Source organism: Drosophila kikkawai, chromosome 3R (assembly GCF_030179895.1).
Source record: "Drosophila kikkawai strain 14028-0561.14 chromosome 3R, DkikHiC1v2, whole genome shotgun sequence".
NCBI lineage: Eukaryota > Metazoa > Arthropoda > Insecta > Diptera > Drosophilidae > Drosophila > Drosophila kikkawai.
The window spans coordinates 27,892,449-27,919,024 of NC_091731.1; the positions used below are offsets into that span (position 1 = coordinate 27,892,449).

Consider the following 26,576-nt stretch of genomic DNA (forward strand, 5'->3'; position numbering starts at 1 on the left):
CAGGCCATGAATTTCCCACCCCTTGCCGGGTGCTGTCTGCAACTTTTCCAGTTCTTTTATTGGCAATTTTCCCTGTGCAGGACGACATGTTGTTGAACAGTTGCGCCTATAGGAAGATTTCATTTGCTCACATGGGTATATATGCACTCAAAAAAATAATCATAAATATAAAAGAATTCCTAATAAATTTTTCAACTTTTTAATTAAAAAAAAATATATTTAAAAGGTTTTAAATTTGCAAAATTTGATAATAAATCCTGTAAAAATAAATGAATTATCTTTCGGTGTATTTGGGCGTGTTGATTTTATTATGTGTGCAAAAGAACCATCGAGTTGTCAGACAGAGTGTCAGTTAGTCAGGCGTCTACTCGACCTGAATGTAAAATTTTAATCTGCAAAACCCTTCAACATTTGCATAAGTTGTATATCGATTTTTTGCGTCCATTCATACGCTTGCCATAGCCCTGATACCTTCAATACTTGGTACTTTTTTGCCTTTTTGATTGTGGCCATTGTGGCTGTGATTTGTAATGCATGTAGCAAGGACTTTATACTAGTTCCCCCCTCTTCTTCTACCTCGGTGTGAGTGAATGGATGTTAACAGAAACATTTAATGTCAAACATACGTATATGATTGTGTCCTTTTATATTTATTTGCTTGGTTGTAACGTAGCATAGCATACATTTGGGGGTAAAATGATTAGAAGATTAAAAAACCTTACAATTTTAACATTTTAAAGTAATTCTTATTATAACTTTTATATGATTTTTTATAAGAAATATCAAATAACCTTATTTGAAGTTTCTTAAATTTTCTATAAAATATCTTCAACGAATTAACAATAAATGTTTGCTGTGCCTTAACTTAAGAGAATTCACTAATTAATATATTTTGAAAAGCAATCTTTGTCCCTGGTTTGATCTTTTACTGTTTACAAATATATGCATTACTTTTACTGATATCTGGGTCCTTATTTTAAGTTTACATTAACATTTTAATAATATATATCTCCTCGAAATTAGCAATAGTTGTTCAAAATTTTCCATTTATACTTGTATTGTGTGTATTTCTTCTCTTTCTCGTTCTCTGTTTCTCCACGTATGACTAACCGGTCTCTTCTTCTCTGTGTTAACTATGCTCTGATCGTCCCCATAAAACCCGAACTAAAACTACGAATAATATTTAAATATTTAAACTTATCCTAACACTCAATGCGACATTGCAATGCTTTCTTTTCTCGTTCTCGTTCTCGTTCTACTCCTTTTTCTCTTTTCTCCCTTTTTTTTGGTAACAAAACAAATCCCTTTCCTTTTCCCTGCGTTGTGTGATTCTGCTCTTCTCTTTCGCAGGCGGGTGAGTCAAATGGCCTATTCAAAAAGACCATCACAAAACTGAGCACAGAGTACCGCCTGCAATTCGTTTGGCCCACTGTCCGACGGATTAAGGGCGGCGACGCGACGTCTAGGGCCGCCGCCGGCGACTATCCGAGAAAGTCCATATCGCTTGGCGCCCTGCGGTCCGGCGGCCACGCCCCGAACCAGGGTCAGACCCAGACCCTGAACCAGGCCCAGAACCAGGCCCAGATCGGGCACTCCGGTGGTGGTGCCGGTGCCGGCTTGGCCACGGTGCATAAAAAACGTACAACAAATCAGAAAGAAGGTGCGACAACAAATTGTCGTCGCTAAGCATTTACTTAAATTAACTAAACTAAACCTAAAACCAAGTCGAAAAAACGAATGAAACAAACAATACATTTCCTATTAGCGCATAGTTTCTTTCAACTACTATTTGTAATACTAAAACTTAAAACTAAAACCGAGCGAAGAGCGATTGTACTCAAATTGTCATTTGATTTTTAATCGTTTTTTACTTAAGCAACCTAACTAACTGATTCACGGCAGATTTTGTTTACTAACCTTTCGTAATTGTTGAGATCTGTTTATTTTTCAAGATTTTTTAATGAAAATTTGTGCAGTGGCAGCCGCATTGAGCAAACGAAAACTAAAAAGAAAAAGAAAAAACTAAAAAATAATAGAAAAAAGCGTTAAATAGAGTTGGTAAATGAACGTAGAATAAACGATTTTCTCTTCTCTTCACCACTGCCATAATTTCAAAATGCTAATTTGCCACCTAGCAGCATTCGATTGAACTCCAAATCAAGTTTTTTATGTACACGTCGTCGTAAATTTTGCTTACCAATATATACCCGTATACCCGTACCTATAAATATGTATACTACAGTGCTCAGAACTAAGATAGATATTTTCCTAGACTAATCTTATGAACATTTCCGCTTATGATTTCGCCCTTATTTCTGTATAAACAAGCCAATGTTTTGTGTTGAGCGCTTTTGTGTACTAATGATTGTTTTTTATTTCAAGCAGATAGCAAACTTGTACTGTCTCTTAAATCTATTTCATATAGAACGAAATTATGCTAAATTCCTTTCGAAAAAAGAAAACCTAAAACTAAACCCGAAAACTAAACGGTTGTTAAACACATTCAAGATTCATATATCTTTTTAGCCAAAAGCTGACGTAAGTGTTGAACTAAATTTAATTGTTATTAGTGCTAAAACCAATACAATTTGTTTTACTGCCAAGCGTAAAATTGCGTTGAATTGCGAGTCGAATGGAATCGAAAATTGATGGGAAAATTATCAAACCCCGGATCCCGGATCCGTGCTCATACCGAATGCAGAGCCACCACTTTGACGCAGTGTCAGGGCAATTTTACGTGATGAATTGTCGAATTGAAAATAGCAAAGTGTAGATGGAGCATGTTGTGGCCGCAGGTTGTGCGATAAATTTCGTTTTCATTTCGATCGAAGCGTAGGAGTTACTACATACATATACCGCATCGTTGCCTTAGTTTCGTTGCATGTGTGAAACGCCAATCAACCGAAATTACAAATAGTGTCATGCATTAAACCAGTACCAGTAACAGTTCCAGTACCAGAACAAGACAACCATCAATCAATCAGAATCAGTCAACATATGGCATCACCTCAACTATACTAAGTATCATCGGCTAGGCGAATTGGCCAGGCTTAGTGTGGGTTAGTTCAGAGGGCAGTAATCACAACTCTTTCATTACTAACTGAATCTTGCAGTTCAAGCAAAGCGCATAGGTAAGGCAAACGGAAAGGAGACACGGAAATGCGGAAATACAAAAAAAAATTACCCTCTCTATATATACCGTATAGACATTAAGTGCATCTGCATCTCAGTGGCAATCTTAGTGGCTTCAAGTGCAAAATGCTTTGGTCTTGCCTTTAACCCTTGTGCGACGCCTTGAGCTTCCAGCGAAGAGCTTCCATAGTGTGCAAATTGGTCGTAGTGCTTAAAAATACCAAATAAATCAATATGAAATATATCCAAACACATATTTTATCTAAGAAAAGAAAAAAGACTACATAAAAGTACAATAATTGGTTTGAATTTCGTTCTATATTCCAAACAAAAGCTACCCAAAATTGTTCAAACATATCCCAAGATCAAAACAAACAAGGAAACCATACCAGACACTGTTCAGTCAAATAGAGAACGTAGATAATTATCACTTGGCTGCAAACTAGATTCAAAGATAATATTATACTTACCTAAATCAAGTGATAATTGTAACGGTCCCTCCATTCAACATCATTTTCGGTTCTCGACTCAATGCCAATCAGCCAGAAACACAAATTAATTTTCATTTTAAAGTCTTCAGTTAGCATTTTGCCTCGCCCTTACACCCCACAACTAACCTCGCCACCACCTAACCACTAACCACTGAACCACTAAACCACTGAACCACTGTACCACACCCAATCACCACCCACCAAGGCGCTGCTTCCTGCTCATTTATTTGCTGTACAATAATGTAAAATCACCCCCGAACCCCTCCCCCGAGTTCAAGTTTAGCGTAATCGAGACACACTTTGCAAAAAAAAAAACCCCTACCTTTGTTTCCACCTTTTTGGCCTTTCGTTTCCTACTGCATTTTCTACAATTAACTTATACTTTCCCTTATCTTAATGTAACCCAACCCGACTGGTGCCAGCCGCCAGCCAGAATCTGTATAAAGCTATCGACCGACCTTGGATTGCAGCATTAAATTTCGTATCTGTGTGCTTTCAGCTACTCTACATGAGTTGGAGCCCTTGGTTAGCGATACGGATGATAGAAAAACGCACGAGAAGTATGAACATTTGATTACCGTAGCCCTCAAAAACTCAATTCAAGCTCAAACTGATTTGCTCAAAAGCTTCCGCCATTCTCATTCAGTGATGTCCTTCATTAGCCCACCCGAAAATGCAGCATCACCAAAAAAAAAAAAAAGAAAAGAATAAAAATATATCAGAACCCCCCTTCATCCGCACCTGCATGTTGCCAGTGTTGCATGCTGCAACCATCGAGATGCACAGCAGTTACCCCCAAAAAGATCTCTCAGAAGCTGGTTCCCCCCATTTCCGTTGGCTAATGATACCCTCGATTATTGCAGACACGTGTCCATTGTGGAGCGCAAGATTACCTCGCGTCCGTTCTCGCAGGCCATGGACCAGGAGCGCCTGAATCACTTCATCACGAAAAAGGAGAACTTTGGCTTCGCCGATGCCGCCGTGGCGGCTGCGGCTCTCAAGGATGAGGTGGACAACCGGCAGCAGGCTGGGGAATCTGGCCAAATGGTGGTCATGAACGGCTCTGCACCGCCGCACTCTAAACCGAATTTGGATTTGTGGTTCAAGGAGATGGTCGAGCTGCGCAAAAAGGCAGGCGAATACAAGGTAATATTTTGTAAATAAGCATTATATATTTTATATTATTGACTTTATTTCTGACAGTGCCGCGGCTGGGGCATAGAGATCGATCCGGACCTGTACAAGAAACAGAAGGATCTGTGGGATCAGGTTTCAAAGCGCAGCTCACTCTCAGCACTTTCCCTAGCTTCGTCTGTGCATAAGTAAGGAAAAAAGTATTAAGAAGAAAATAATTTGAATTCTGTAATAAAGCTTTTATCATATTATTTTATACAAACTAGTCTTCACATAAATATTTACCTATTTCCCCTATTTACAGACCCATTACAAAGGAGGAGAAGGAACAGGAGAACAATAAGAAATCCACGCCATTACAAAAGGCTCAGAAGCCTCGGGTTCCTGGCCAAGCCTTTTTGATTGATAATAAGGATGAGATTTCAGCACTGCCAGCACGCTTTAGCAATATACGCCATCACCTCGAACGCACCACGGGCCCGGGTAAGTGTCCACTGGCATAGCAGTGGGTTAACTCAGATTAATCATTATTCTACAGATGTAGAGGAGGGCGCCCTTCTGCCCTCGCCGACGCGCGAGAAACTGATGCCGGCCATCACCAAGCGGGAATCGGAGTCGCAGCGCGGCAGTCCCAAGAAGACCGCCTTGTCCAGGCACGGATCGCCCCAGAAGGGCAGTCCCCAGAAGGGCAGCCCCAAGAAGGTCCTTAAATGTGAGTAGTTCGCCTTTTTCACGGTTCTCTCGAGCAGAAGATACACATTTTCGAAGCAGGAGAATGCATATACTTAAACTCCAATTCCTACTCCAAAGTTAACCATAGCTGAATAGCCAATTTATTCCTAAGCAAGAATGACACAAGTACACAAAATGCACTCACCAATAGAGTAACAAGTTCGGGAACAGAACAGAACAATTGTACACGCTCCAACAATAAGTATACGCCCCGTTTTCGATGACTTGATTTGGTTTTCCCAGTATGATTTCCGTTTTGCCATAGTTTGCTCAAATGCTTCAACCGTTTGATTTGCATTTTCCCCCGCGACCCGAAGGAGTCGTCTCGACTTTCATCCTTGTCAAGTGCACCGAAGACTTGTTGGGCTATGAGATTTGTGCACACTCTTAATGTAGTTTCTTGTTGAATATGATTTTTTTTTTCTAATTTTTTTACGAGGATTTATTTGTCAAAATCAGTTGAAAGTTGAAAGTTGCATTTCATGTCCTAGACTTACTATAAGACTGTGTTTCTAGAGAACCATTTTGCAGATACTTATGCGCTAAGTATTGGAGTCCATCTCCAAGTGTATTTGTAAGTTAAGGTTATTTGCTAAAAACAGTGAACAGATTATTTCCATCTTACATTCATGTTGCTTTTATGTATATACCATGTACGTGCTGGGTTGTGTAAATATGTAAGATATGTGGCTGAACATGGCTTCAGTTGGTCCTGGCTTTACTTTTTGGATATAAGCAGCTTGCTCGGGAATATTTCCTTTTCTTAAATGATTTTCTGTGGGAAAAACTAGATTTTTATTTAAATACTAGCATATTTTTTCATGAAAACTTTTTTATTTTAAGCCTAATAATTATTTATATATTTCAAGACTTGAATGACTTCATAGTTAGGGATTTTTGTTTCTTGAGAAGATAGTAGGATATTTTTGAGATATATATACAAAGGTATAGTTTACAAATTGTAAAATTACTTTAAGTATAAGCTGCAAGCCTGCTGATTAAAAGAGTATTTCCAAGACCGAAAAACCGAGATTATTATAATATTTTTTTTTTACGTCTTTGAAATGCATTCAGCATATATTTTTGAAAGCCTAAGTTGTAGCTCATTGCCATGATGAATCCTGTACTATAAATTCACCTAAAACACCCACACAACTATCACCAGTAGAGAGCCACACACACAGCGACTAAGAAATTCTCTAGCTAAATGCGAATTGAAATTAAACATACAAATCGTACTTTTGTCATCAATCAAACCGCCACCACCACCAACCAACCATACAACAAAATCGAAATTAATAACGAAATGCAAAATGAAAAACCAAAACCGAAACGAAACGAATCCATCATCCGTATACGCATCCGTATCATCCGGTTTTGTGTCCATGTGCGTGATGTGGTGATCAGCCCGCTCGCAATCCGTGGGTCCGGGCGTTGCTGAGAATGAGTCACCGAAGCGCCAGATCCGGTCGGCGAGTCAGGCGCCCACGAGCCGTAAAAAGACGCCGATAGCCGGAACCGGAAGCGGAAGCGAACGCAAGGCGCGCCCATGTAAGTAGCCAATTTAGCGGAGGCAAGACCCACAAAATCCCTCCGCCAAAATACCCAAAACTCAGTTCGACTCAGTTCAGTTCGATGGATCGCTGCGAGGCGACCATTGCCTTATTTATTTAGTCCTAGTTTGCATATGTCATGTGTTACTTAGATTGCGTTCCGATTCTCCGTTGCCTCGTTTCGTTCGCATTCATTTGGTTTTAGTTGCCGGATTTGGATTTGGTCCTAGTTTAGTTCTTAGTTTTTTTAGTTTAGTTTAGTTTAGTTTACCGATCACGTCGCCAGTTTGTGCGTTCCTCTGAATCTAAAACTTATATTTCGAGCGACCATCTAGTTGAGTGTCTAAACAAACAATTAACAAAACCTAACATAGTTGAAAAATAATTAACAATTACCCTTTAGTTTTGTTAGTTTAGTCTCTGGTCATGCAGTTACATTTTTTGTTTTATATTCCCATTCGTTACCCCTTGAGTTTCGATCACTGTTCTCTCTGTAATGCAGCGTTTGATTGGTCTTTCGAGTACATAACAATCTATAGTTTAGCATGTTGAGTGAACCATTACTAACAACAAATTCAATAACTAACTAACTAAACTACTAAAACCATAATCCAATTAAACTTATCTGTAAGTAAGTAAAAAAGTAACAAAAACTAACAATTCCAGTTCAGTGTTGTGTCTAAAAATCGTTCGAGTTTTAGTTTGTATTCCGTTATCCTCCAACTAACCTTAAGTATGACTTTGTTGGCTTACATCCTGGATATATCTGTAACATATGTTTGTAAAAATAACGGTCAGTCTATTTGGGGTTCTCCATTGTTTTGCCGTAAGTCCTGCGTTCATATCTCGGGTCCCCAAGCCAACAATGTGTCCTCCCTTTCAATAGCTGCAAACCTGAGTTGTTACCGACTTGATTTAAGTAGTAATAATAACTAACCAAAACCAGAAAATGGGTAGAGCGTACTCTTACTAACCGCATTTCATGTTTGGTTCATTATGCTTTTCCTTTCGTTCAAACTCCTTTTGTTGGGACATTTTTAAGCCTTTGCTTTAAATGCATTCTCGACTTGTCACAATTCCAATAAAAACATTTCTGATGAAAATACATTTAATAATTTCTTTCACGTGCGTTTTGTTTTCGGTTCAAAAAAAAAACATAAAATAACAAAAAAAATATGAAAAATGACAACAAAAAATCATCGTAAAAAAACAAAAACGAAAAACCAAAACCGAAAACTGCTTACGTTCTTATAGCCACCCTATCCACAACATTCCAATCCCGCATTAAAAGTAGTTCCCTGCCACCGCCCAACGGTAGAGTAGCCTCTGCGCCGCCAGCAACTGCAGCAGCCCGAGCAGCAGCAGCCGCAGCAGCTACAGCATCATCAGCAGCTAAATCGGCCTTAAACGCTAATCATGCAATCAATCAATCACAACCATCACAAGCCAAGAGCAACAGCAGGGCCAGCAGCGGCAACAGAACAGCAGCAGCAACCGCCCAACAGCAACAACAAATGCGTAAGAAAGACAAAGATAGATCCAATATTAGTTGCATTGGTAGTCAAGTTGGTGCTGGTAGCGGTAGCAGTACAAATACAAATAGTGTCAAGCATCAGCAGAATAAACAAAAGCAACAACAACTACAACAACAACAACAGCAAAAACAACAAAATCAGCAGCAAAATCAGCAGCAAAATCAACAGCAACAACAAGAGCAACCGCAACAGAAACAGAATCAACCCCAACAGCAGCAGCAATCCGATGTTGCTGCAACATCAGAGGTCGCAGCAGCATCAGCAACATTGGCAACATCCTCGGCCCAAACCCCCAAACGTCCTGCGACCATCAACATCAAACGGCTAACGGTACCAGGTCAGGAAAGAAAATTGGCTGAAAGTGAGTAAAGTTTCACCGTGAACTTGAACTTGAACTTGAACAAAAAACGAATCAAATCAAATTCTGCAATAATCCCAAAATCAAAACTAAACTAAAAAAAAATAAAATCCACTTAACGAAAAAACTATAAAATTAATACACGGAAAATGCTGTAAAAGTACATCTGATGCGCGAAATGTTTGTGTTGCAACTTTTGTAAAACTTAACAAAGCGAATACTTTCCCAAAAAAAAATAACTCGTAAAAACGCTATTAATAATCCAGCATTTTACACCTTGGCCAAGACTGTTCGTCCACAATTTAGTGCAAAAGTGATCAAGCTTATGATTTACCAATTGGCATCCATTTGGACCCCACCATTGAATGAACAACTAGTGTGTTTCAGTGTATTTTATGTTTGTTTCCCCTGAGGGAGCCATGTGGAATCATGTGTGTGCGTTGGTTTTCGATAGATTGGCATTACGAATTGTACAAAATTGTAGTTAATATTGTTATATCCTAGTTAGTAACTCGTTATTCCACTGGTTGCCCGTGTAAAAAATGCAAAATTCAATCACCAAACACCGAGAGAAATGAAAAACAATAAAATTTAATCAAATTCCAAATTCCTGATTGCTAGAAATTGTGGGCAAACCCAAAGATAAAAATGCGTTGTTATTAAATGTTAGTTGTTGTTGTAATAAATGTTTGTAAATGTTGTGTTTCCAGCCGTGTGTCTGTATTTCCTGTATATCTGTATAAGCAAACTGTACTAGAATACCGTTGTCACATGCGCCTCATCATTTGTAGTCCTTTTCTTTCAGTTATGTTTCATGATATCGAATCACTCTACTCTATTTTCCTTTTTTCTCTGTGTACATATGTATTTGTAAAGCATTTTTACTCTAGAATCCCTTAGAAAATGTATGTAATGTCATACAAAATTACACAAAGAACACTAAATACTTAATACACAGTAATAAATTAGCTAAAATGTTGGAGGGATATTATAATAGATATATATCGAATAGAAACGGTTTAATTTTAGGAGTTGGTTTAGAATTAAATACATAGTTTCAAAAAACTTACACACATTCCACACCAATAATCACTTGAGCTAGGAGTATTTATCATAAATATTTCAAAGGGGTCACGAAAAAGGATATTTAGTCACTTTTTAAGTGTCTATAGAGCTTTTAAGAGGTAAAGGTAAAAATGCCAACTGTCGTCGAAGCGTTATTTGTTGCCTGCTCAAAAAAAACAACCTATTACCAAAAAACAAACAAACAAATCAAAATTAATACAAATTATATATTTATCAAATAAAAAACATCAAAACTTTTATTACTCTTCTTCGCATTTACATGTTGCGTGTCTGTTTGTGTATTTGTGGCATGCCGTTTCTCTCATGTTGTGCGCTTTATAAAAAAAAAAAAAAGAAAAAAACAAAAAAAAAAAAAAGAAAAATAAATAAAAAGAATTCCTTTGGTTTCTACTAACAATTTGTTGCCTTTTAAGCTTCTAGCTTAATATCCCTAAGTTGTCTAAGTTCCATTCCGTTTTTGGTTTCCAAACTATGTTACCAATACAAACTTTTTGTTTACCTCTTTGTTTCAACTACTAACCAGTAAAACTCAAACACAAAATTTGCTTAACAAGAAAAATGGACAAGTCCATCAAAAAATATCTATGAAGATCAACAGCTACGGCAGCATAATGATATAACTCAAACATATAATGCGCCTATAATCAAGTTAATTCCATAAAGCATAATCCCCAACACTGGTTGGAACTGAAATTTATAATCTCTCCTGGATATTTTGAACCACCAACAGACGATGCCGAGGACGGCCGTGAGACTGCCATTTCCATTTCCAGCTGCAGTCCACAGCCCCCCGTGCCGGAAGTGCCCGAGGAGCCCCTGGTGAAGTCCCCACCAGAACCCACCAGGGTCAAGTCCCCGGAGCAGATCATCATGCGCTCACCCGATCCAGTCAACTGGACGGTGCCCCTAGACACTGGCAAGACCTTTACGGTCACGCAGAATGTCAAGGATGGTAACGTAGACTTCCCTATCGGGAGAGTGATATTTTCAAAGCCTGCAAAGTGCATTAACACGCTTACTAATTTAGAAATTTCCTTGTTCGCAGGGGAGAACTACAGCCGACCTCAGAGCGAGATTAAAGCGTCGACACCGGTGGAGAAGCCACCGCCGCCACCGCAATCGGCACCGCCACAACTAACCGAACAGGCTAAAATGGACGGTAAGCCATTAAGCACGCTTCAATAAAAAACGCAAAACTTCCATACCAAAAGCATCAGCAAAACCCAAAATGAAGTCAACAAAAAACAAAAAATAATAATAAAAAAAAACTTAAAAAAAAATAATAAAACACAAAAAGTCGAATCGCTTTTACAAATATTTATATATTAACTCGTATCTAAATATATGTATCTGTATATGTATATGTATGTATCGCTACTCACAACCATCATCCAAAAATCGAATCATCGTTAGCCAATCTCCAACTTCTTTAAATCCAAAACAAAAAAAAAAAGAAAAAACAAAACCCACACCAACAAATCAAGCCAAAAAACCAATCTCGATAAGCGTAAATAAATGCAAAGTTCCCCGCTCTCTGTATTAAGCCAAAAGCAATTGTGCAAGCCAATGCAATCACATAGCGTTACCCGTACCCGTACCCGTACCCTAGACCTTGGTAACATAACGAACACTATTTCCACAATATCTCCCCCTCCCCCACCTCTTTCTCTCGACCACTGCCATTCACGCCGCCAGCCTGGAAGTCGAACAGTCCAACCGCCAGTGCCGCCGCGGTCTACGGCAAGACGCTGACGCCTCACTCGCTGGCCACGCCCACCGGCCAGCCGGGCGGCGCCGTGCGATGCACTGCCCCCCCGCAGGATCAGCAGCAGCTGCCGGATCCGGCCATGTCGTCTTCATCGTCGACAGGCACTGCGTCGACCGCCAGGACCACCGCCGCCGAGGTCCTGGAGAAGGCCCGCGACCGCTTCGATCGATTTTGGGGCAGCAGCAGCGCCAGCAAGGAGGAGAGCGTCTAGACGAGATCCCATTAGATCCAATACGCAGTGCTTTTCAAGTGCAAAATGTATTCCGTAAGGCAGTCAGTTAGTTGGCCCTTGAAAGCAAGTAATAATGATACGTAATAGACGTTATGCAATACCCTAAAAATATACACCACATCTATCAACTATCTGAAGGCCTGGTTCCATTATTTCCCAACAAATATATTTTCAATTTGATTAATTTGAAATAAATTTTAATTATAATTGAAATTAATATGTGGGCTTGTGGAAAGTATTAAGAGATGTACGTTTCAAAAACACTTTTGTTGCACAAAAGATAAGGAAACTATTACAATAAAGAAATTTTAATAGCAATTTATATTGAGCTAAGTATATTTAATTTTTAATGATTATTTATTTCAAACTTAATAGAAATTGCTATCATTTAATTTTCTAATATTTATACAATCCCTATTGTAATGGAACCAGGAACTAAGCCCAAGAGAAATCCCGTTTTGACTAAGCTTGAATCCATGGCAAAATTAGCTTTTGGTTTCCCAGTTCGAATGCTGCAAGCAAATGTAATCAGGCCAAATCTCATCTAATGTCTAACTATAGCCCCAAATCACCCAAAATTTTGTTATGTAAGACACTTTCACTGCCTGTACCCAACAACAACTACAAGAACAACAACATAATCGAACCGAATGTTGTTTACTTTGCAATTAAGCCCCAAGAACTTTGCAATATTTCGATATCATTCAGTCATAGTGAAAACAAATATTAAATGGGACAAACATCACCGCAAAGACCCGTCCAAAAAGTGAGGCCATTCGACCGGACGGACCGGAGGTATACTCACATTTTTGTAACTCTCATTAGTTGAGCAAGCCAAGCCGTATATTTGGGTAATGCATAAGGTGATCTAGGCTATACCGCTGATCCGTCAAATACCAAAAGTTGATAATAGATTTTGCACATGAATTACAAAATGGAAAAATACCAATTACGACAACAAAAGATGTTAAGAATAATTTAAGATACATTTTGGCTAATACGAAACTTAAGGCAACCGATGGTTAAACACCAAACACACACACACAGATTACAAGGAATATAGCAAATGAAAATATAAGAAAAAGAGATAATGCTTTGGAAAGCTGTGAAACTAGTTTCAGACTTGCGTACACTTCTTGCATAACTACTACGTGTATGTGAAAATAGTCGAGAGACCACAATTGAAAGGTAAATCTAATCGATTTAATCAGATTTTGAGTAAAGTTAGCGTTAAAATGATTAAGACGAATGCTTCCCAAAGGGGCAATAGCTTTGAGAAAGTTGATGTAATTTGTACGAGCATTTTGTTGGCTTTCATTTCTTCATATCTCTCAGTGTAGACAGCGTTTCAGTACAAACTAAGTACCAGTTGAAGCTCGGTTCGCCAGATCCTTTTCTTTTGCCAAGGTGAAAGGCCCAAATGTTAAACTTCTCGAAGGAAAAAAACAAGACAAGATACAAAAATGAGAAAACTTTGTAAGCTGAAGTTAAAATTTCATTGCCCATTTGTTGTGTGATTAACTTCAGTATTGAGCTTAATTGTTGCTTGCCTATATATATTTTTAATAAAAAACAAAAACACAAATAAACATAACAAAAAAAATAAACGGAGGAATAATGACACGTCAATGGTATTTATTAAACAGTTGAATATTTTTTATATGTTTTTCATGGAAGGACCTGTTTGTTAGTTGAAATCGATGAGTTGATTTACTGAACCCTATACATAGTTATCGAATATAACCCATTATCAAGTGCCCCAAAGAACAAAAATTGTTTATTACGCTCAGTCCTAGAATTGTCACCGATTTGATCACGCCAGAAGCATAGGTTACAAGTGACACATAAGCAAAACTAACTAAACTAAACTAAACTCTCTGGCAATCTAAAGATTCAAATTACCCGAATTAACCGAAACCGAAACCGAAACAAACAGGAAGTGCACACATTCACACACACACACACACAAAAGAACTATATTTCAAGTTAAAATTTGATAAATGAAAACACAACCAAGCGGTAGACTCTTGAACTCATTTAGTTTTAAATATCGTACTTAACAAATTTTAGGCAACTTTAATATGAATCTACTTAAGAACGAACTTGATATATATATTCTAGCTTGTTTACAAAGGAAATGAAATGGAAAATAAAAGCAAATGGAAACCTAACCCCCAACAAATTATATCCGAAAAAGGCGCACTACTCAGGCTTCTTCGAAAGCCAAATGAAAAATAATAAATCGATTTTTATAGACACTTATATGAAAGTCAAAGCAATAAGAATTTTCCAATTCCGTTTCAGTCACAAAGCTAAACAAAATAATGAGAATAAAATCAGAAATAAACACACCAATCAATTAAATCAATTTTAGACATTGACTTTCACGCCTAAATGCGCCAACAATTTTAATGAATTAACGAGCCTCATCAGAAATGCAATAAAACAAGTAACAATACAACCCAATTGATAATTTCTCTGAATTGTCATAAGAAGGCACACCAAATAGCCTTGATAGAAATGCTAAATAACACGACATAATATAATTATAAATGTACTTTGAATAAAGTAACCAAATCATATAAAAGACGACGACAAATTAAAAAATAAAATAGAAACCCAAAAAACAAGTGATGGTAAAAATGAGTATAACATTGTATGAATCGAATAAATGAAAAATGCATATAAACGTTTTAAAGGCTCTGTTTAATTTCTTAAATTACAACTTACCCCTGCTAAATTTCCATTAAGAATTAAACCAATTCGTTTTGTTTTTGTTTTGCTTTTTATTATTGCTGTTATTAGGTTTTCTTCAAGAAAATGTTTTCTATTATAGTCGATCTATTATTATGCTTGAGGGGAGATATTGTTGCTTTATGGTTTACTTTTCACTTAACTGTATTATCGATTGGTTTTATGTGGAGAGATCTTTTTACATTTGTCATTTCTGGGGGCTGGGAAGTAAGTATTTTGAAAATATTTGTATAAATATATTGTTAAACATTTATTGCTGGTAAATCGTTTTCGTAGGCATTACCTATTTGCTGATTGTAGACGAACTATTTATAAGACTTCATAGTTAATTTTTCATTGCACTTCATGAGTTATGTTATGAGTTATTTTGTTAAATTTATGTTTAGATTTTTATTACAGGAATATAGAAAGCTGTTATCACAGTATTTTTAAAAAGAAGAACACAAAACGAAGGGGTATGATAAGAGGTGTCGGGGGAAAAACGAAGAAACTCACAAATGTCAATTGCCAATTAGAGTTTTTCTTTACACACATAACTTATACATTTTCCTTTAATTTGTATTTTATTTAGTTTAATTTTGGTTTTAATTCGCTTAAAGTTTGCTCGAAAATACATGTGTCGAAAAAATGTTTCAATGTGTTTTCTATTATTTAATGTTGTCTTTCGTATTATATCAAAGGATTTGCATTGTATTATTTGGCTCTAATTCTAATTATCATTTATGTTGTTCGTAAGCGTAAATAGCTTCGTAAATGTGTGTCAAAATATTTAGAAATCATCGGATTGCTACTGGTGCGGTCTGAAAAGAAGTTTCCGGTAGGATCACAACAAATCAATCGAGTTGGTCTGGGCTCATTTATACTTATATATCAAAAAATATAATTTATAGACGTCGCTCAAGTGATTTGTTATAGACTACGCTCGCCTAGAGCTATGCCACTTCAAAAACTCACTCAATTGGAGGCAACTTGAGCAAACATTTGAGAATGGGCTAACATATAGGGGTCAGATAGATCGGCGGAGGCTCTAAACCTACTCATATGCAGCTATATTTATATGTTCCTTTACAGAGATAGAGATAGAGAGGGAGTAACATAACTGAAGGTCGATATCTATAAAAATTTAGCACAATTTCGTTCCTAACACTTGTAATGTTTTGATAAAAGTGGTTGCTTCTCACTTGGCTTAGCTTAAATGTAAACAATTAAAAGGTATACCAAAAGGGTTCCGAACACCGATCTCAGTGTTCCGAATGCTAGCTAAGATTTTCCATATGCTTGTATATAGTACCAAATGAATTTCCCGGGTCCCAGCAGCCGGCACCGGGACCATCGAGAGGATCTTACCTAAACTTATGCTTGAAAAAACATCGTGGACTTATCAACTAAATTCATTTAAATAAACAAGTTAGAGTTGCTTTTGGTTACCACAAAAAATGACACGTTTAACAGACTTTTCTTTGTTGCAATTACGAGTTTCCATTTCGAATCCCGCCCATGCATATGCATAATGCTAATAATCATTCCGATTCAACAATATAGTGGGGAAACATTTAAATTTTGTTTCGAATATCTATAGGTATGTGTGTAAATACAATTAATACAATTTTGTTTTGAGAATGATTTTGGTTTAGCCGTTTCCTCGCTTCTTTAATTTTGTAAAATTTAAATTGCTTATAAATTTAGAATCATAGGGTAAGTCGGTTATTTGGGATTTTAATTGGGTTCTTTAGATTCGCTCGGGACTGGGGTTCGTAAGGTTTCTTTAATATAAGCGTAAGTTGAGAGTTAAACACTTAGGATCTAATTCTGTTTTTGTTTTTTTGGTTTAGTTATCGCAAGTGCTACTACGTTTAAATTCGTTTAACCGCCGATGTGTAGTGTTTGTCTGAATTTAACACATAGTAAGTACGCAGAAATGTGAAAATCAATTTCAGGTGTCTTACCTTTCTGCCTCAAACTTGGACCTACGATTCTCCGCCATTCCAATATGTAAATCTCTTGACTTTGTCGGATCAGTTAGGCTTAATGGTACTTGCTATATCAATATTGTTATCGTAGAATTTTTTCGAATTTATCCAACCGAAACTGATCTATGTCAGCTTAGTTGTGATCACTCTTTCCCCCTGCCGTGACACGTGTGTTTTTCGTTAGCTAAGCTAGCCTATAAATTAGTGATTGTTATATGCATTTGTCGTCCCATAAAAAACGTACTTTCCCGCAGCTGGCTTACAACTATACAACGCATATTATTCCCCCTCAACTCTAAGAGTGCGATTCGAAGACTGATTGGTTTGTACTAGCCGGTTGTCCGCGGGGGACGCTGGCTCCCTCTAGTTCTCGCTGAGGTCCTTGATGGCCTGCAGTATCCGCTTGACGTGGCCCACCTTGACCACGCCCAGGTCCTTGAGGTCGCGGCGCCCCAGCGTGAGCAGCTCCTTGCCGCGGATGTCGTTCTTAAGGAAGCTATCCACGTACTCGGACAGCTGCATCGTCTCCAGCCAGGTAACCACCTCGTTGACACTCCAGTTGTTGGCCGCCTCGCGGGTATTGGTCAGAGGGGGCTTGAACGCCTGCTGTCCAGCTGTGGAGCCGGAGCGAAGGCGCACCCAGAAGGGTCGAGACTTCCGGCGACCATCGGGCTGTGTAATGGAAAGAGAAGAATTACAAATGGGAAATAATCGTAGAGTGTGGGCCACTCACCTCCTCGTTGGGCGCCAAGACATTAAAGTAGGCGCGTAGCTTGCCGTCAATGCACTTCTGCACGGAACACTTCTTCAGCTCCATCTCCATGTTGGCCAGGGCTGCGCTCAGCTTGGTCTCCAGATCCTCCCGCAGGATCAGGCTGTGGCCCCGATCCCGGAGCAGGGTGCAAGCATCATCGTACAGCTGGCGCGAGGAGTCGATTACCTCCACCAGCTTGGTGCGTAAGGAGGGGCCTTCCAGGAGCTTGCCCTGCGGATGAATGGACTCCAAAGCCTCACTGGCACGGCAGGCCACTTCGTAAAGATCATGCTGCAGGGCAGGATGCGAGATGATCAGGAATTTGACCCACTTGACCAACGAACTAACTGCCTCGATGAAGTTGAGGAGTACGTAGCATTCCCGTTCTGAGATCACCTCGTCCGTGGACGCGGCGTGTTCCGAGGCCGTGGAGGAGGCATCCCTTTGGATGGAGATGCTGTGCTGGCGCTGCTTCTCCTGCCAGCTCTTCAGTGAGAGCTCCAAGCTCCGGTTGCGGCACAGCATCTGCACACGGTTCTTGTGCAGGATTCGGATCATTCCCGGCGGCTGAAGCCAGGCCTCGCCGTCCACCTGGATGGGGATCTCCTCGTCGCCCAGAATGTTGATCTGCACACTCTGGCACTGGGCAATTCGGTGATGCTGCAAATTGATCAGCCGAGAGGCGGCCATCTGCACGGATCCAAAGACGGCCACCACTTCGAGGACACGATCGTCGAAGCTCGGCGGCAGGAAGATGTCGTCCTTCTTGCTGCTTCCCCAGAAGTTTGTGCCGCCCATGAAGCTAGGTATGTTCAGGATAACAATGCCCTGGAGTTCCGGGAGTGGAATCCGCTGGCCATCGCACTCCAGCTGCACGCGCTGCTCTAAATTCTTGCAGGTCTTTTGCAGGAGTTGCTTGGATCCCAGGACTCCGTACCACATATAGTTCCGTGCCCGGGAACGGCACTTCTCCGGGTGCTCCTCCCGCTTGTTATGGAAATCCAGCGAGATCTTGGCATCGATGCCGATGCCAAAGTAGTTGTTCATCACACACTTCTCGTGGTAACCGGCCAGGAGGGTCTCGTCCGGATCCATCAGGGGACTAACAGCGGCGCAGAGGGTATCTGCATTGGCCAGCAGGCATTTGGAAATGAAACCACCGCCATTGGCAAGGTCTGTGAAAATAAAGGAAGCCATGAATTAATTTAATTTACAGGACGAATTCTTTCAAGGATTGTGAAGAAGAAACTTACTTGGCCAATTGGGGAGCCGCACCAAGGGATTGATGATGGGCAGCTTGCGATTGGTCTCCTCGGTGGGCGTCTTCTCCTTGTCCTTGCCGGCCTTCTCCTCCTTGTCCTTGTCTCCGGCGGCAAAATGATCAAAGCCAAATAAGGTCGAACCCATGAACAGGCTCGACTTGGAGCCCTTGAGGGTCTGGAGGTTCGGGAGCGCTTCGTTCGGCTGCAAGAGAGAGGCGGCGATCAGTCGCGGAAACAGAGGTCGGGAAAGTCGAGTACGTGTCAAAGAGCAACTGGAAAGTCAGCACTAACTACGATACAAGAAAACATGTGGATGTGATCGAGTGTGGATCTGTGGGTGAGTGTGCCAGTGTTGGGTGTCTTGCAATTACTGACGCAGGGTTGGTAAGTACAATTCGAGGGACAGAGCGAGTAGGAGAGAGAGTTACTGAGAGTGAGTGAGCGGAGGATAGAGCATAGGAGGCAGCGCACTACATAAATCGAAGAACTCAAAATAAAATCATAGATGGTCGGGCTTTAAGCAGAGGCTACGCATGTCTGTTGTTTAAGTTTGGGTGTTGGTTAACGGTGTTTGTTGATTTATTTGGAACTTTGCAACACTACTCAAAAGCGAACTGACGCAGGTGCTAAGGATCGGCAACTGCAACTGGCATTTGAAAGAGACGCTTTGTACAAGGGATTCATTGCAGTTTAAAGCTGTTTGGGGGACCCTTTACAAAGAATTCATTCTAAATATTTATCAGCCTAAAAAGAGATTTGTTATTTGTTTGATAGAATAATAATACAAAAATTATTTAAGGCATTTATTTTTTTAAAAGAACTTTAAAAGATATGAAACGGACTTTAACAGATTTTTAAAGTTAAATTATTCTTCTACTTCTTTGTAAAGGGTTTCTCCACCTCGGAATGCCGAGAATCAATCGCAAATTATTTATCGGTAGCTCCAGTTTCTTTTTATTACTTGCTGGGGGGTTTAAACATTGAATTAACGGTAGAACGCTGAACGGCTGGGGGGATTCGAACACAAAGGACGCTTTTAGGACCCAGTCCCGGACTGGCTTACCAGAGGAATCAGCGGCCTGATAAGCGCCAAGGTGGCCAGGCGAATATCGGGCTCCGCCACCACAAAGAACCGGACACTGAACAATCCGTAGCCGCGCTTGGTGGCCACCTTTTGGTTTTTCTTCTAAGAAAATGTATTTAGTATAACGTTGCTTTTAAAAATTCGTGTTTATGTAGCTTCGTGTGTGATTTGCATTTACATTATGTGAGTGGGTGGGTGTATACTTTATTACACTGAAATGTTCAAACGGTGTCTTGTTGTGTTCTTGGTGAAGAGTTTGAGTGTCGGTTAAAGTATATTTAAATCAAAAATTCATATATTTGGCTTAATTTTGAAATACATACCAATTATTTTTGTGCTTTTTGTAAATCATATACAAGGTTCTAGTCGGTTTTATATTGTATTGTTTAAATTTGTTGTTAAAACGTAAGAATTAATTCAGGTAAAAAGGCATAAGGTAGCAAATACATAAACATTTGAAGCATTTTGTACGATTTTTGAATAGTTTTTTGTCTATAATGATAATTTTCGAGGAAAATAAACTTTTAGTTAAATTCGTAATTAAAAATTTAGCTAATTTGTTGCAAAGTTTTTAACATTTAATCCACATTTTTGGTTATGAACTCCCCGTGACTTGCACAAAATGCTTCGCTTCAAATAAAACAAACTTTGTGTAAACTGCAAACTAAAAACGGTTGAATACCAGGATTAAAAAATTAATCCAGTTAATTTTTATCTTTATTTTTCACAAAACTCCCTGCTGGTTGGTGGTTGACTGGGCATTACTTGTACGAACCATTACCTACAGTCGCTGTTGTTAGTGTGTGGCTGTATGAGGAGTGCATTCAGCACCTGCGCTTGCACCTGCATTTGCACTTGACACCAATTGCTCGCCTGACACAATCAAAACTCAAGTACTTCGCAACTGCCGACGATGCGGTGCCAATGTGAATCGAAAATGTTGCACGCGCTTAACTAAAGTGGCACAACTCGTTATTTTCGTTTTATATTATTGAGTGACTTGTTGAAAAGTGTGGCTAATTTTTGATTACCTTGAGGGTGGTGTATGAACGGTTAAACCAAGGATCCTATATCCCCCGGACATGCAGATTTTATATCATGGAAAGGATTTTAATCTCATTCTGGCATCTATGAAACAGTACCTAAATCACAATAAACAATAGTAGCCGATGATTATATATTTTATCTGTTAAAAAATAGGATCAAGAGTGTCCTCAGATTGATCTCTTAGATATTGCTTTGCATTATTATTGTTTTATTAGTTGCAAGTTTGGATTTAAAGAAAACACTAAGTTAGTCTAAGTAGTCACTGAGCTACCTTTACTGTGTCTATTTTCAATGACTTTATTTTTGAAATAAACTGCTAAATCATGATAAATGAGCTGATAAATTTTATATTCCTAGCAATATACTTTGTGATATTATTGTGCCATTACACCCCTTTTCTTATCAAACCTTTCTAAAATTCTTTGGTGTGCAATCAAATTGAAAAGTTTCTAGTTATGCCACTTTACTTAAGATGTGTGCCATGTGTGGTTCGAGTCGTAGAAAGGCGGACAGAAGGAGGTCTTGGCTTGCACATGGAGAACTCACCTTGAAGAGGCTGCCGCAGCTGATCCGGCGACTGGCTGCCGGCGAGCTGCTGAGGAATCGCGCATGCTCCGGGTCCAGCGTCAGCTGGTTGGGATTGAAGCCCGAGTGCCGGCGATCCTTGTCCTTGTCGAACTCGCGGACAGCTAACCCGGGGGCGTGGCTCGAGTGGCGCCTGATCTCGGAGGCGTTCATGGCCCGCACACCCAGCAAACCGGAGCAGGCCATGGACACTGACATGGACATGGCGCCGCCGGACATGGCTCCGCCAGGCAGCAATGCACCTGCACCTGAACCCGAGGGCTTGACGGAGTCGCCGCGCAACGGCGTCGGCGGCCTCACAACAACACTTATCTGTGGATAGTTGGGATTTACATCATCAAAGGATTCTTTCTTACACGACTCATCAAAAGTAATGCGCTTTACATCTTGTCCATGGCCCGATTTCTTGGTGGGCGATGTCGAAGTGGTCAAAATAGAGTTGCTATTGCCGTGGATAGTCGCGTTGCGCACAGTGGCATCAACGTCTTGAATTTCTATTTTAATGGCCGTCTGCGTGGACAGCTCGTCCTCGCTGGTGGTGGCCAGTAAATTGGCCGGGTTATTCGTCGGCGTTTGCAGGGCATCGGGGTCATCGTTATCGTTATTGGAATCGTTACGTATCCCGTTTCCGTTTCCGTTATCGTTGTCGCTGCTTCGATGTTGATCTAGCATTAGCTGCTGTTGAGATACGATTGCATTGGTTGAAGTGGTTTTCAGTTTTTTCAGAGAGATTCGCTTTTTGGGACGCTGGATTGTGGTTAGTAGACGATGGAGTTTGTACATTGTAGGATTGTTTGTTATTTTTCAGATGGTGGTTAGTTAGAAGTTGGGCGGGTTAGATATCAGTTATTGATTATCGATGGTCGACAAAGAAAAGTTGAAGAAAGAAGCAAACGGAGAGCAACAAAGAGTTCACTATAAGTGGCCATTTCTCAGCACTCTGGACAACCAAACAGAACAACGCTAGATATACTCGATATATATATATATATATGTATATACAAACTAGACGGTACACGGCTAACTTAAGCGGATCATATCGGCTGGGATACATACCTTAAAGCTCTGACGCGCTATATCGTTACCTTCCACGAACTGCGCCAGGCTGCAGTAACGCGGTGGCTCCCGCATCTTCTGGTCGTCGCACCGGTTGTCGATCTCGAAAACAATGTTCTCGAACCCGAACTGTTGCGGATTGTCGTCGCTCTCCATGCGCGCCAAGCGTGGCATCCTCGGCGGCGAGGAGTTGCGCCTGCGTGGATGCACACCAGAGTGCGAGTGGCCCAGGGCGTTGAGGGACTTCTTGCGCGGCGGCTTGGCGGGACCCATGTGCTCCGAGCAGAGCGTGGTGGTATCGTCGGTCAGGGTGCTGTCCTGCAGGGCGTAGGTTATGTCGTGGCCCAGGACAGAGCTAATATCGTCCATGATGCTCTCGCCAGGCATTGCCTCCGTCTCGTCACTGGTCTCGGGTGAATCGATGTGCGTAAAGTTGCTGGCGTCCAGGTTCTACAAGGCAAGTGTTGGTTTCCAGAAATAATTTTGGTTTCTCTCGAGAGGAAATAAGGACATCGAATTATCTTAAATATCTTATTGCTCACCTGGATAATATCTCCCAAAGTCTGGCCGGCATCCTGTTTATCAAATATCTCGGAGGCCACGCTGCACTCCTCGTTGCTGATGGCCGAAAGGACATCGCTGGCCTCGCCCCCCAGATCATCAGAGGAAGATTGCTCCTAAAAAAAAAATGTAAAATATTTCCAAGATTGTTATTAGAATCTATTAGACAACTCTCCTCCAAGGATGTGACACGTACAGTGGTGGTCTGTGCATCGGTATCAATGATTGTTAGACTGGCGCTTGTGTATACATTTTGGGAGTTGGGGGTTACGACAATGCCGGGTACCTGCAGGTTACAAGTATGTACCAGGGCCTGCTTCTCGGTGGGCATACTGTCCTCCTTCTCCACATCCTTCTCCTTGTCCAGGTCCTTGTCTTTGTCCTTATCCTTGTCCTTGTCCATCTCCCGCGTCATGTAGTAGGTGCGCTCAAACACCTCGATGGGTCGGTAGTCGGACAGAGGATCCACGATGGGTTCACCCGTGAGGATCGGTACCCGCAGGAAGTCCACCTTGCGATCGGTGGGCGTGTTTTCACCGCCATCGCTGCTGGGTGACAATCGATTGCCAGCATCATCGATGTTGGCTCCGCCGCTCAGGGACATGCGACTCCTGCGGTACACTGTCTCCCCGTTTGCACCTTCCTCGATCTCTTGGATCACCTCCACACCGGAGCTTCTGCGACTGTCCGCAAATTGCCGCGGAGCCGGCAGACTGATGCTGTTGAAGAAGCTCTCGTCCACGGAGTCGCGTCGCGTATCCGGCAGCGGGGAAATGCAGGTGAGCCGTGAAGTCTCCATCGTCGGGGAGATGATGTTGATCGGGGGGATTATAGGCAAGGGGGAACTGCAAGGAGTCGACTCGCCGGAGTTGGTGGTGGGCAGCTTCAATGCCTCGAAGGGCGTAATAGAGAGCTTGCGTTGGTAGCGCTTTGGTCTTCCAGGCTCTGAGTGCTCCACCACGTTGTAGATGGCTCGCTTAACGCTGTTGGCACGGCACTGGAGAGCCTCCTTCTCGCTGGAGCGAAGTGATCGGCTGTTGCGGCGCTCCTTCGAGTTGATCTGGTCCTTTTCGTTTTTCTCGATTGATATGTTTGGATTGCTGGTCAAAGGGGAGACGGAATTCGAATAATATTTAACATATTTCTAAAAAGCACTTACAGCAGGGAGGCACTAGTTCCTGGTGTCAACGGAATGCTCCTGGCAATAAGACTCCTGATAGTGGCTATCAAGTCGTCGCCGCTGTGGGCGCCCATCTCCTCCTCCTGCAGAGCATCCAACAGCATGTTCAACTTTTGCTTCAGGATATCGCACTTGACTGCCAGCTGCTCGTCTTCTTTGTGGTGCTCCGAAATGCGGGCCACCAGGTCATCCACGGTGTCGCAGAGATTCCGCGTGGAGCTTATCAGGGTCTGGGTGTCGTTGGTCTCCACAATAAAGCGCAGGTGATGATTGGCCGATGTCACCATGCCGGTGAGCAGGGCCTCCTGCTCGGTGGTGATAGACATCTTGGGAGTCTTGGGCACTGCGATGGCCTTTTCAAAGACCATAATGCTCCAGCGGTCCAGCATCTTGGTGCTAGCCGACTCATACCGCTCCAGGATCTGTGGAAGGTGGGTGTCGTCGTCACAGCTGGATCCCCAGCCCAAGACCCTGGCCAGGTCATTGCCCGTTCCCAGGGGCATCACGGCCACCTGGCATTGTTTCTACGAGGATTTAAAAATGTCAATGTTTAAATGTTTTTTTTTTTTAAACTATATTCCACAACTCACATGCATGTTAAATCGATCGATTTCGCTGAGCACCCAGCCAACAGATCCATCGCCGGAACAGACCAGTATACGGAACATTTCAAAGTGCCGAAAGAGTCGCAGTCCCAGGCTTGGGCCCGTGGAGATGAGATCGAATACCTGGGCCGGATTCAGCAGCTGCTTAAAGCGCCTCAAGAACTTGACGCCCTGGTTATCGCCCGACTTGGAGTTCACGAAGACCAGCAGGGGCGAAAAGTTTCCCTTGGGACTGGCCACATCCCAGGCGTCATCCGTGCTGATGGAATGGACGCTTGTGGGCGGGACCACGGATAGCTTGGCGGGTCCAATGGGGCAGGCCACCGCCATCTGCGGACGGCAGGCCACGTGGACGGTGGCTCGACACCACAGGCACCGCCAGTCCTGAAGCCGCAGCACCGATCCGCAGGTCTTTTTGCAAACGGCGCACACCGAGGACACTGGCAGGTTACCCTCCATCCACTGATGCGGCATGATGATGCCATCCGCCTGCTCGATGATGTCCTTGCCCACGCTGGCCAACGTGGTCCACTTGCAGTTGGCAATGGATTTGGCCGCGCAACGCTTGTGCACCTTGCACTTGCACACCTCGCAGCTGAGTCCGTGCGAGGTGACGCCGGAGAGGGCGTCGCGGCACACGTTGCAGTAGGTGGGGCGGGCGTGCGAGGTGGCATACCAGTGGTGGTGGTTTGACAGAATATCATGCTGCTCGATCAGGAAGCTGTCTCCCCGCGGCCGCTGCGGGGCCGTGGCCGTCTTCAAGCTGCCTAGCCAGTCCTCCATTTCGCGGCGGGACTCGGCGCAAAGCACCAGGGATCGAGTGGGTGTGATTATCTAAAAAAATTGCCAAGAAGATATGTTAAAGATTAAAAATCGTTAACGTTTTTTAGTTAAGAAATGGTCTGTTAAAAATAGTCATATTGATTCTGAGGAAGACTACCCTTTAAGTCCTCAAATGCCATACTTTTTTTTGCCAAACTAATTTGCACTTAACCCGCAACTGGTAAACACAGGCACACCACACACACTCAGCGGGAAAACGCGACCTGTTTATTAGTTGTGTAATCAAATGAGGGTTTATTATGTATTTTAGGCGGCCTCATTAATATGCTAATGATGTTCACGTTAACGGTAATGCGCAGACAGCGGGGCCATTCCTGTCCTTATGGTCGTGACCCAAGCCCAAGTAAGTAGGACAAACCGCCCTATAAGCCCATTCAAGTGGCCATAACCCACCCACCAGGCACACACCCATGCCACACACACATACACATTTAGTATACCCGACCTTCTGGGCTACCTTAGCGGATTATGATGGTTATGCTCCACGGCTGCTCGTACTAATTCCCGCCTAATTTATGACGCACGTGTCCTTCCAAGTATTTTTCTCCGTTTTTTACCTGTCTTTTTTTTGCGGTCCGATGGTAGTTGTAAGTTGTAATTGATGTAACAGGTTATCTTACGGGACACTGAGTCTAGACACCGCTAAGTTATGACTTTGTTTGCTCCTCACAATCAATTTCAATGCCCGGACATGCTTAATGAGATTTTCTAATTAACTTTCCCCCCCTGAAAAGGCTGCCAGATGACCTCCCATAAGTCAGGCGAAGAATGTTCCTCGAGCGAGTTATGCAAGTGCAGTTCATTCAGTCGGAAGAGGAGGACTCTGGCAATGTCCAGTTGACATGCCAATGTCA

The 26,576-nt window shown here is 41.7% G+C and overlaps 2 protein-coding genes across 14 annotated transcripts in view; one reads left to right on the plus strand and one right to left on the minus strand.

Annotated features, from left to right (window-relative positions):
• Positions 1 to 12,377, plus strand: part of LOC108081206 (neurofilament medium polypeptide) — a 29,475-nt gene extending 17,098 nt beyond the window's left edge. For 2 of the 6 annotated variants that reach the window (XM_070287448.1, XM_070287449.1), the window contains exons 6-16: positions 1,351 to 1,660; positions 4,123 to 4,183; positions 4,487 to 4,769; positions 4,827 to 4,945; positions 5,062 to 5,240; positions 5,296 to 5,469; positions 6,897 to 7,040; positions 8,297 to 8,938; positions 10,752 to 10,973; positions 11,067 to 11,180; positions 11,717 to 12,377. In XM_070287448.1, coding sequence (XP_070143549.1) covers positions 1,351 to 1,660; positions 4,123 to 4,183; positions 4,487 to 4,769; positions 4,827 to 4,945; positions 5,062 to 5,240; positions 5,296 to 5,469; positions 6,897 to 7,040; positions 8,297 to 8,938; positions 10,752 to 10,973; positions 11,067 to 11,180; positions 11,717 to 12,000 — 2,532 coding nt within the window. In that variant the 3' untranslated portion in view covers positions 12,001 to 12,377. Of the gene's footprint in view, positions 1 to 1,350; positions 1,661 to 4,122; positions 4,184 to 4,486; positions 4,770 to 4,826; positions 4,946 to 5,061; positions 5,241 to 5,295; positions 5,470 to 6,896; positions 7,041 to 8,296; positions 8,939 to 10,751; positions 10,974 to 11,066 lie in introns of all 6 variants that reach the window. The other 4 variants (XM_070287451.1, XM_070287452.1, XM_070287450.1 and 1 more) reach the window with 4 other exon arrangements.
• A 3,771-nt stretch (positions 12,378 to 16,148) lies between these two features.
• Positions 16,149 to 26,576, minus strand: part of LOC108081237 (diacylglycerol kinase eta) — a 39,694-nt gene continuing 29,266 nt past the window's right edge. The window contains exons 4-13 of one of the 8 annotated variants that reach the window (XM_070286622.1): positions 24,865 to 25,713; positions 24,254 to 24,798; positions 23,291 to 24,194; positions 23,076 to 23,210; positions 22,534 to 22,983; positions 21,862 to 22,155; positions 21,439 to 21,789; positions 18,753 to 18,963; positions 17,479 to 18,674; positions 16,149 to 17,417 (exon numbers count right to left, since the gene is read on the minus strand). In XM_070286622.1, coding sequence (XP_070142723.1) covers positions 17,109 to 17,417; positions 17,479 to 18,674; positions 18,753 to 18,963; positions 21,439 to 21,789; positions 21,862 to 22,155; positions 22,534 to 22,983; positions 23,076 to 23,210; positions 23,291 to 24,194; positions 24,254 to 24,798; positions 24,865 to 25,713 — 5,244 coding nt within the window. In that variant the 3' untranslated portion in view covers positions 16,149 to 17,108. Of the gene's footprint in view, positions 17,418 to 17,478; positions 18,675 to 18,752; positions 18,964 to 19,824; positions 19,948 to 21,259; positions 22,225 to 22,533; positions 22,984 to 23,075; positions 23,211 to 23,290; positions 24,195 to 24,253; positions 24,799 to 24,864; positions 25,714 to 26,576 lie in introns of those variants that run through there. The other 7 variants (XM_070286620.1, XM_070286621.1, XM_070286619.1 and 4 more) reach the window with 7 other exon arrangements.